The 11,434-nt window shown below is 43.7% G+C and overlaps 2 protein-coding genes across 2 annotated transcripts in view; one reads left to right on the top strand and one right to left on the bottom strand.

The window, feature by feature from the left end:
* Window positions 1–2,580, bottom strand: part of LOC138978968 (uncharacterized) — a 4,407-nt gene extending 1,827 nt beyond the window's left edge. The window contains exon 1 of the mRNA XM_070351785.1: window positions 1–2,580. This exon is cut by the window's left edge and continues 1,827 nt beyond it. Coding sequence (XP_070207886.1) covers window positions 1–2,486 — 2,486 coding nt within the window. The 5' untranslated portion in view covers window positions 2,487–2,580.
* The window catches only part of LOC138978978 (cornifelin-like), a 15,744-nt gene extending 6,352 nt beyond the window's left edge, over window positions 1–9,392 (top strand). Inside the window, exons 2-4 of the mRNA XM_070351799.1 lie at window positions 6,188–6,430; window positions 7,286–7,422; window positions 7,630–9,392. Of these exons, the coding sequence (XP_070207900.1) occupies window positions 6,188–6,430; window positions 7,286–7,422; window positions 7,630–7,722 (473 nt within the window). The 3' untranslated portion in view covers window positions 7,723–9,392. The remainder of the gene's footprint in view (window positions 1–6,187; window positions 6,431–7,285; window positions 7,423–7,629) is intronic.
* The last annotated feature ends 2,042 nt before the right edge of the window (window positions 9,393–11,434 follow it).

The following is an 11,434-nucleotide window of genomic DNA, read 5'->3' as shown; positions in this document are numbered from 1 at the left end:
ACCGCTCGCTGCGATTCACCCATGCCTCTTCCTCTTGTCAAGCCTCCTGTCGATTTGACACTCCGCATCAGGATTTGCTCTATTGCGAGATCAGACGACAGACCCGCCCAAAATCGGTCGCTTCTGCGAATGACATGATGCCCAGCAATGAAGCTCTGATACACCGATGGATGTGTGTCTTCTAGTTTGTTCATTGTCTGGAGGTACAGATAAGCAGACTTGGTATACAAGTTGTGGCCCGCCGCAGCTAAGTAGGGCAGCATCTCTTGCACTGCAGATAGATGCAGAAGCCAGTTTCCCGTCCTCTCTGCCTTCAGGAATACCTTCAGTATATCAATCATTGTCATGTACTGCAACCACAGTAAAGCTGTTCTACTGTCGAAGGCTATCTTCTGCTGTTGCAGTGTTCGGGTGATTTTTTGAAGGACATCATTTTCTTTGAGACTCTCCAAGGGCTCACCATCCATGAGGCTGTCGTACAGTCTGGCAATTTCGTTCAGTGGACTGTCCATTTCTGCAAAGCTTGTCTGGACTGCCTCTTCTACATCTGAAGGAACTTCTTCAGTTGAAACAGATACCAGCTCTGCATCATTTTCAGGAAGGAGGCTATGGATGATGGTGTTGTCTTCAGTTGTTGAGACTTCATGCAGTGGCTGAAACGCTGCCGCTGGTTCTGGTGGCGCGTTTGGACATTCTTCCGAGTTTCTGTCTACAGCTGTGGTTGGTAGGGATGGCAACGGTACTCGAAGGGCTTTTGATGCAAGTAGTGCATTCAAGGCTGCATCAATGAGGAAATGACCTCTAATCGCACGTGTCACGGCTTTTCCTTCAAGCATTGCTTTGGCAGCATTTGGGGCATACACAGTGCATAGTGTATCGTACAGGCCAGTTTCCGCCATGAGATGTCCTATACAAGCGAGAAAACTCATCTCCATGTGGAAGGGACCAAGCCGAAGAACTACAGAACGTAGCTCACTGGAAGCTGCTTCTGCTGATATGATGCTGAGGGCCTTCCACCACAGGGGCTGATCAAAGGTGACTACAGGGGTTTTGTTGTATCGCCTAGCTTCAGCAGAAAGAAACAACAGCGTTGAATAGATACAAGTTTTGTCACTGGGTTTGAGATCAATCATTGGCAAGAAGACAATAGATGACTGACCTGGAAAGTCACCATTGTGGACGGCCTGCATTACTCCTGACCAGAACGGTCTCTGAGGACGGAGCAGCCATGCTGACTTCCATAGGACTTCAACTTCTTTGGTAGGGTCTTCAACTAGGACTGTCCTTAACTTCTCATAGGTGAGACTTGCCAGGCCTTCACATCTCTCATCATAGAAACTGATTTTGACACGGGCTTTCTTCATGACCTCTTCCAGCCTAACCTCTGTTTTCCGAGCGATGGACGACCTATTTTTGATGAACGGGGTTATGGAAGCAATCATGCCCATTCCATGGAAGGTATTCAGGCCATCAATTGTTCCAGTGTTATGATCGACATTGTCTGCCATGTACTGCATGAAATGTTCATCTGTGGCTGGCACGATTATCTCCTGGGTGGCAGCCGCACTCATTTCGTACGTCTTTACTTCTCTGTAAGAGGAGCTGAATCCAAGGGAGTACAGCGTGTCAATCAGGAACTTGGAACCAAAACAGTGGTGCATCTGAACTCCAAGACCAATCTGCAGTGGAGCAATTAAAATTCTTGGGCGAGCTGCTTGCATAATTGCTTGGCCGATTGAAGCAACCTTCACATTAGTGTCCTTTCCACTGAAGATCTCTCCGAGGAAAGTTTGCAAGGATTTTGGCACAAAATCAAGGTTTGCTGTAATTGAGGAAGTGCTGTCTGGACTTGGGTATTCTTTTCTGCTGGTGTTTATCTTCTTAATGTCACTTTTGATAAGTTCAGCAGCAGCTCTGATGATGTTGTCTTTTTGAGTTTCTTCGTCGGTCGTTTCAGGTGTCGAATAAAAGGAATGAAGAATAGACCATGTAGTCCTCTGAAATGTTACCACGTTTGCTTTCCCATCCATTTCTGTGATGATAATTTCATCACCAAAATGTTTCTTTAATTCTTCTTTCATCTTTGAGTGACTATAACAGTCACCACCTGTAAACTCTTTCATTTTTCTGATGAGGTCGATGATGGTGACTTGTTCTGTATCGTTTTCTTGCAGATAATTGACAACTTTTCTGAACGCTTCTGCTCTTTTTTCATCGACTGGTCTTCCTTGTTTTGGTCTTTTGTTGTCAGTGTCTGATGCAAAGCACTTTGGAAGTTTCCTTTTTGTTCTAAAATTGGCGCTGCATGATTGGTGGTAGAAAGCATCAGCTGCTGGAAGGTCCGAGACGAATTCTATCCTGCCTTTTACCTTTTCAGCCCATTCGTCTGCTCTTTCAGCACAGATTCTATAGACGGTCTTCTGAAAATCTAAAGTGCGAACTGGAAGTACTGTTGGACCTCGTTTTGAAACAAGTTCTGCATGCATGCCACAAAATAAACAACATTTCCTGAAATCAAAGGGCTGATTCTTTGACCGCAGTCCTTGGTTCAAATTTGCAGCAGTATCTTCATCTTTATTTTCCCGAAGGTAGGCTGCTATGTTGTGCTTGTTTGTAAATGAACTGCGACAACGTACATGCACAGCCTGCCCCTCTGCAACAACAATTGAATCACCACGCTCGGTACTGGCTCTGTGTATGCTGTCTCTTCCCTTCTGTTGCGGAATGACGATCTGCTCCCCTGAATAAAGGCTTCCTCCACACAGGATACACAACTGCTCCATGATCTGGAAATTTTTTATTTATAACATAAACTTAAATAAAGCAGTTGGATTGACACTGTATGTATAATTGTCCAGACGCTAATTAAAGCAAACATATATATTTGGTAACAATAGTCAAATTTTGTCTTTAAGTACGTAGTACAGCATATTTTATTGTAAAATATCCTGAATACAGTGAAACACTTTTATTAAGACCCTCCATTTTAAGATCTGGTTTCCTCAGATTATTCTGTTGGTCTTAAGAAAGGGGTTCCACTGAAACATGATTTATTGAAAATATAAACATCATACGGGATTTTTTTTATTAAGCCTTTTTTCTATGAATTTATTTTTTTTAGCCTTTAATAACGGAAATTGCTGATATGTCAAACCTACCTCATTCTTGTCTCATTCGCAGTGGTCACTGGTGTAGAGGAAGGATTTCGCTCAGAAAGCAGGTGACTGTAGAAAAAAAAGATAACATTAATGATTTACGCATCAAATAAAGGCTATCGTGATAGCATTCCATCAGAGAAGTGTCAGCAATGGCAACAATAACATAAAAAACATAAATAAAACAGCACCGAACAGTGCAACAGGAAGGTTATTTTTGACAGCATTCGCTTACCATACATACTGGAAGCACGATCAACAATTCGCACGGTCTTTGAGTATAATATACTTTTTTTTCTAATCTAACTTCATAATTGTATATGTGATGCTGAGCATATCAACTGCAAAGATTATCTGCACGTTTGAAACGCTTATCTGTACGACCAAACAAGTTTTAGACTCATGTTGTGCTGTCTGGAAGCAGACGAACGTTTAGCGAAGCTAGGTCGTCTTCATATCAGGCTTTTTTCTTTCCAATGCATTCGTATCGCATAAATAAAGAACTAGCGCTAGCATTCTACACATGCAGCCGAGAAAATGAGGTGGTAAAAATGTTAAAGGACGAATAAAAACGTAAAGATTATCGATTACTCACCTTTTTGCATGTGGCCACGCGAAGCACGTTCGACCAGACTTTGAGTGCATGGCGCGCATAAACTTCCGGCTTTGCGACGGCAAGCCAAACCAGTCAAATCTGCTTGTTCCGTGTGAGTGCATGACTTTTCTGATCCGATAACTCACTTATTCCATTACCTCAGGGCTTAGATTTTGGAATGGGTACTAAAGGACACTTTATCTACCAGTCTGTGTTGATTTAATTTTTGTTGCAATTAGTGGTACCCCTTTAGCTCCCGTAATTCCACTACTAAATGATTGTCTCACTCTGTCGCGGCCTCGCTGTCAGTGCAGACTCCGATCTCTGAAAAGTCCGACTACTTTGACTGAAACGAGGTACGCGGTTTTGGCCCGCAACTGAGTACGCCGTGGCCCAAACTGAAAACTAGTCATTTAACACTGTGAATCATGTTCAGTACTAATTTTCACGTGAAAATGGTAGCCCTAGGTTTTGGCGCTAGTAAGCCGTCATATATATATTATGTTCGTCAATGAAATGTGTGTGCAATGATTGGGTATGGGGAGGTTAAAGGCACATTCAGCTTCACGTAAATTATCACGCTTCCCTTGATCGTGCGCACCGCTGGGTTGCGACGTGTGACAATAATCTATATTTTCCAAGTTTATCGTGATTTTTCCAAGTCTGACAGTTGCTGAGATGGCGTGCGAGGGTACCAGCTGCGTGAAGATGTGTCTTGTCTGCTGTTTGCTGTTATTATCGTTGTTGTTCGGTCATTTTTTGTTAAATTGTAGGCCTATTGCTGTTGCTGTTGTTGTTGTGTGAGTGAGTTGTGTGTTGGCAGACTTGACTTGACGGATGACTGTTTGCGTTAGTGAGACTGTGATCACACTCATAATAATCATACTCACTTATTTTCTTATGATGTTTTTAGTTTTTATTATGCATTCTTATTCTTTTGATTGGAAATGAGTATTGTTACAATATAATTTCCATATGGATTAATAAATTTGAGTTGAGTTGAGTTGAGTTGAGGTTTTGGTCACAGACACTGTCAGGCTTTTACACACAGTACAAACACCCTTTCCTTTAAACACTCACCGCTTGAGAACATCCTAGGTGCCCTGGTGTCTGGTTTACGCAAGCTAAATAGCCATTCAAATGAACTGTGTCATTCAATGCTATTAAATGCTATTGCAAGTGTGTTCCATAAGGTTAGAAATGCTTTTTTCGTGAGAAGATTGAAATCGTTCTTTAAACCATTTGAGGCAGACTGGGGCTTTAACTACAGTATCATTATCACCGGCTGAGAGGGGAAGGGCGGGGGTGGAGGGGTTGCTGTGTTTGTACTGTTCGTTCAGTTCCAGAGTTTCCTCTTCATATCTGACGTCGGTAGCATACGTATACATTGGTCTTATTTTTACTTTATAATTATCCCATCTTCTTTCCAAGACGTGAAGCGACAGATAGAGGGATGTGAGACTCAGCGAATATATGGAGGCTGTAGATGTTGTCAGCGAGCTAAGCTATAACTCTACTATAAGCCAAAGCGTTATCTGTATACCCTACCTTCTTCCTGTCGTAATGATGCGTGTAAATCTCTTTCCTTATCATTTGCTAAACATTTTCAGTCTCATTTTTGTTTTTGCCTGAAGTTAGTTTTTTTTTTAGCCAATGGAAGATTATGGGTTAAAACTGATAGTACACTGTGTCACTTGCGTGAAAAGTAGGGGGGGGGGGGGGTTAGGTGCTGGGGAGGGGGGGGGGGGATGGGACACTTACAGAAGAGTGGTACATGTGGTTATCATTGATTGATGTGTTTTGATTTGATTGACCCACAAAGAAATGGCATCTCATTCTGCCCTTTTTGTCTTCCAGAAAGACTGATAGTTTCACTATTGGGAACAAGCACAGAGAATAACGTGGTCATTAACAAGGTTTTTGTTTGTGTGTGTGTGTGTGTGTGTGTGTGTGTGTGTGTGTGTGTGTGTGTTTGAATGTGTGTGTGTGCCAGTGTGAATGTGTGTGTGTGTCAGTGTGAATGTGTGTGTGTGAGTGTGTGTGTAATAAAAGCGGAGGATTTTTTGTCAGCCAAAATACCAAGTAAATTGCAATTGGCTCACTTTTATGGCTCACTATTCCAATTGACTAACTTTACCACATGGCTCATTTTTACAACGTGTGTTTATGGTTCTTGAAAAGTGCTCTTGTTAAACTAAGATGATTGTGCATCGAAGCAGCAAGCAGGCAGGACTATGCAGATGTGCAGCTTGAATGTTTTGTATGATACTTTCCTATGCCTTCTTTCAGAGTTGGCATTTCCTGATAAATCTGTCAGTATTGGGATGTGTTTCAAAACTTGATCTCGTAGATGTTTTTGTTTTTTTAAAGGGTTGTCTAAATCCTGTAGAGAAAAAAGGAGTTCTCAAATGTATTATAATATGTGGGTTTTGTTCAGACCAGAGATCCTCCGCAGACACAGATCGTCTGTCTGACGTTCCGCTGGAAGATAACCAATCAGCAACCAGCACGCCTTCCAAAACGGACCAATCAACGGCGACCGTGACGTCTCAGCCCAAATCCACCGGAAGCGGAAGCAAGGGTTTCACGCGAGTAGCTCTGCACATGCCCTTTGACGAAGCCCACAGCGAGAGGGAGTGGTCGTCTCCCTTGTGTAGCTGTACAAACACCAGGGGGTCATGTGAGTGATAATCGCGTGTGTGTGTGTGTGTGGGGGGGGTGTTGGTGTGTGTGTATGTGTGAGAGAGAGAGAGAGTGTGTGTGTGTGTGTGTGTGTGTGGGGGGGGGTGTTGGTGTGTGTGTATGTATGTGTGAGAGTGTGTGTGTGTGTGTGGGTGTGTGTGTGTGTGTGTGTGTGTGTATGTGTGTGTGCAAAAGCAACCCCAAACCGCCATGTGTTCAGTGTATGTTTGCGAAGGTTGGTGAATGTGTTGTTGCTGATCATACTGCTGCCTGTTGTCTGTAGACAGGCATGAGACCAAGGGTACGACGGATGGTGGCGAGAGAGGTGAAGGGACGGGGAATGTTTCCGGTGCCGTGTGCCTGGCTGTGAGCAGTGCCCGCCAATGTTTAGCTCAGGCACCGTCGCGTCAGACGCGCCTTAGCTCTATGCAGGAAAATGCAGCGCGCTATTCTGGCCATCTGGCAAACTGTCGTCCTCATCTCTAAGGCAGACTTATACCAAGAGGTGTAAGTTACACCCGCCTTCAGGCTCAGGCATTTTCAAACGCTCGACTCAAGACTATAGACCGTGTACCTACACGTGCCTGTGTCTTTGTCTCTGTGTTTGTGTATAGATCTCCGTCTGTGTACTTGTATCAATGTGTGTGTGTATAGATCTCCGTCTGTGTACTTGTATCAATGTGTGTGTGTATAGATCTCCGTCTGTGTACTTGTATCAATGTGTGTGTGTGTAGATTAGTTTATGCAGGTTGGTGGATGTGTATCTATTTTATTTGAAGATGAATATCGCTGTGTATAGATCTATTTCTGTGTAAATGCACTGATGTCAATGTGTGGGTCTGTCTTTGTGCAGGTTGCTGGATGTGTTGTTGCTGGCCATACTACCGTTACACGGTGTCCGTCAGACTGGGGGAGACCCCCTTCATGCCGCTCATACCCTGCGCTGCCTTCGCCCTTAGGGTCAAGATGAGAGCTCTCTTCAGCATCAAGGTATCCTCTCAGTCTGTCTGTCTGTCTCTGTCTGTCTGTCTGTCTCTCTCTCTCTCTCTCTCTCTCTCTCTCTCTCTCTCTCTCTCTCTCTCTCTCTCTCTCTCTCTCTCTCTCTCTCTCTCTCTCTCTCTCTTTTATATCATACTATACTCTCAAAGCAGTTCGATAGTTGCATTTAAAAGTTGTGTTTATATATATTGTGTGCAGGGCTCTCTGATAAAAGATTTCTTCACGTCGTTGTGCTGCGAGCCGTGTGTCGTCTGTCAGATGATGAGAGAACTGGACAGCGTCGGTCTCTGATGCTCACGGCGTCATGTGACGTCACACAAATGTGACGTCACACAACCTCGCATGACGTCATTGAATGTTTAACTGTCAGAGACAAGTTCACATTGGAAGGGGGGTAGGTTTTGTTTTTGTGTGAGGATCGATCTCAATGCTTTGAAAAGAGATCAAGTTTGATGTCATTAATGCCAGCCTACAGCTGCGAGTACTTTGAATCTGTAAGAATGTGCAAGTGACAGATGGTCGTACAGGTCGTTCATACATCGACGGTGATGCTCGCACCGATCTAAGCTGTGACTGTTTCAAGTCTGTCACAACAGAAAGCAGTTTGCACATGAATTCAGAGAAAATAGAATTAAACAAGACGGTACGGTCTAGGGGAAACAACCCACCCAATGAAAGAGAGTACAGGCGATACACGAGTTTTCGCCCTTGCATCTCAGCCGCCGATGCAGTGAACTGCAAGTTGATTTTTTTTCGGGTTTTGTTTCTCAGAGTTTCTTTGTTGTTTATGTTTGTTTGTTTGTTATTCGTTTGTTTGTTTGTTTACAAATGAGGTAATGGAAATTGCCACACGGGCCATGTCAGGTAACATAGCGTGATGATAAAACATTGTCTCTGTCTCTCCAGTACTTCACAGACATGGAAGGCTGGCATTTTCTCAGATAACAAGCCAATGACCAAAAGCAGTATTCACCGAACAGTGTTATTATAGACACATGTGTATATATATATAACTGACCGTCCATTAGTACGCATGGCCTTTCCGCTTATACTGGAAAAGACACATGCATTTACCAAGCGCTGTATTGTCCCTCTCTTCCTGTGTAGTTTGTTCAATCAATCAATCAATCAATCAATATGAGGCTTATATCGCGCGTATTCCGTGGGTACAGTTCGAAGCGCAGGGATTTTTTTTATTTTTTTTTATTTTTTTATTTTATGCAATTTATATCGCGCACATATTCAAGGCACAGGGATTTATTTATACCGTGTGAGATGGAATTTGTTTACACAATACATCACGCATTTACATCGGCCAGCAGATCGCAGCCATTTCGGCGCATATCCTACTTTTCACGGCCTATTATTCCAAGTCACACGGGTATTTTGGTGGACATTTTTATCTATGCCTATACAATTTTGCCAGGAAAGACCCTTTTGTCAATCGTGGGATCTTTAACGTGCACACCCCCAATGTAGTGTACACGAAGGGACCTCGGTTTTTCGTCTCATCCGAAAGACTAGCACTTGAACCCACCACCTAGGTTAGGAAAGGGGGGAGAAAATTGCTAACGCCCTGACCCAGGGTCGAACTCGCAACCTCTCGCTTCCGAGCGCAAGTGCGTTACCACTCGGCCACCCAGTTTGTTGTGTGATGCTCAAGATTTGAGGTTGCTCACGCCTTTAATTCACTTTGCTCACCTATGCTCATCGTTCTTTATAACGGATGTTATACAAGGACACACCAAAATGTATGTTGGTTTGGGGTAACGGGACCAAAAAAGATACGGTCGGCAGGTCGGCTTTAAAAAATATTAAAAAAATGTGTTGTTGAATTTAATCGATTTTAAAGGAGGTTACTTCCCTCAGTCTCGATATGGTTTGCAAAATGTGCCAACAGTTTTTGTTTTTTAGAGAAATGTTTTAGGGTCGGCGGAAAATAATAGGGTCGATCGGTTGGGTTATCCTAAACCAACATTTTTGTTTTGTTGGGGGGGTGGGGGGGGGGGGGGGTGGGGGGGGGGGGGGGGGCCTGTGCGAAGCTGGCCCCAGGAAGCTTTAACACTGAGACTTCGGGCTCAGTTTAATTACCACCTTAACGAAAAGCTCGAGTCGATATATTGCTCAAGCCCTTTCGTCTTTTTAAAAGTATAATTTTGTTCGGAATTTATAATGACTTAGCGCAAATCCCACTTTATGATTTCATGTTTGAAGCAAAAACGACGACAATGTTTGTTCAGGTTGCCGCTGCATAATGTCAAGTATTTAAATAATACCAGTCATGCTTTTAGGGGCATGGCAACTTGGTTTATGAACAGAACTTGGTTGTCGTCTTACTTTAAAAGATTGTTTGTTGTGCGTGTAATGTGTAGAGGGTGTGTATCTCGTGTATGTGTACGCGTGAGTAGCTATATGTTGTCTGTATTGTGTTTAGCGTAAGCATTTCACAACTGTATTGTCGATGAGAATAAAATATATCAAGTACCTTTGAGGCGTGAAGGTATGTCTTAATTCTGTGTGTGTTTGTGCCGCGGAGAGCTAGAGGGAGGGGGGGGAGGGGGAGGGTCAGACAGTGCTTTGTTTGTGTGTGTCTGCGTGCATTTATTTCTCTCTTTCTCTTTTCTAATATCGGACACAGTCGACATAACTTTTCTAATATCGGACACAGTCGACATAACTTTTCTAATATCGGACACAGTCGACATAACTTTTTTTCTGACGTCTCACAATTATGATTTTTACTCCAAGAAACACCTTTCAAGATTGTTCAAGATTTTTGTTTCGTCATGTTTTTGTCCCAGGGGTCATAGAATCCAAATAAACATTACCAAGCATAAATCAAACTCAAACAAAAAGCTGCTCAACATTGTGAATGTGAAACACACATCTAACCAAGTATGGGCCATTGGAGGAAGACCGTCTGGCTGGGTCCCCGTTGCGTCATGGGTAGACAAGACAGTGACCTCAGCCTCGGCAAAAGGTCAAGCCAGAGCGAGGCTCGTTTTGCGTGCAGGTGGCGCTGTGGCGAAGTGTTGCTTGGCAACGGAGACAGATAACTCTCGTTTACCAGGTCCACACCCAATCAATCCCCACCAAAGAGGAGTTATTATTCGATAATTGCATTTTTTATATGAAACTGTGCACACATTGTGACAGCCTCGTTATCCGAGATCAAGGTGAAACAACTGTCCAGATCTGTGTCACATATCATATTTTGGTTAGCAATGCAAATAACAGTTAGTTAGTTATCCATTTTAGTTAGAAATATTCTTATTTTGTTAACATCCACTCTCCTGCAATCTCGACCAGCCGACTGACTCTGTGTTGTTTGGGTTAGCCTTTGGCGTTAGTTAGGAAATCTGCTGTTCAGTCAACACAGTTTTATGAATAACTTCAACTTCCACTGCTGTGAACTCGCCGAAACAAAACCGAAAGTAGATTACAATGAGAAGAGAGGTGTAGACGTGTTGTAACGCCGAGTGTCAGTGTTGTAACGCCGAGTGTCAGTGTTGTAACGCCGAGTGTCAGTGTTGTAACGCCGAGTGTCAGTGTTGTAACGCCGAGTGTCAGTGTTGTAACGCCGAGTGTCAGTGTTGTAACGCCGAGTCAGTGTTGTAACGCCGAGTGTCAGTGTTGTAACGCCGAGTGTCAGTGTTGTAACGCCGAGTGTCAGTGTTGTAACGCCGAGTGTCAGTGTTGTAACGCCGAGTGTCAGTGTTGTAACGCCGAGTGTCAGTGTCCACAGTTGGAGTGTCAAGGTGTGTCAGGGTGTCAGTGTCCACAGTTGGAGTGTCAAGGTGTGTCAGGGTGTCAGTGTCCACAGTTGGAGTGTCAAGGTGTGTCAGGGTGTCAGTGTCCACAGTTGGAGTGTCAAGGTGTGTCAGGGTGTCAGTGTCCACAGTTGGAGTGTCAAGGTGTGTCAAGGTGTGTCAGGGTGTGTCAGGGTGTGTCAGGGTGTCAGTGCACGTTGCAGGAAGGTGAAAGCAGGGAATGTTCAGCAAAA

This window comes from Littorina saxatilis, linkage group LG10, assembly GCF_037325665.1.
Source record: "Littorina saxatilis isolate snail1 linkage group LG10, US_GU_Lsax_2.0, whole genome shotgun sequence".
NCBI classification, from domain to species: Eukaryota; Metazoa; Mollusca; class Gastropoda; order Littorinimorpha; family Littorinidae; genus Littorina; species Littorina saxatilis.
This window is presented reverse-complemented; position numbering and strand designations above follow the sequence as displayed.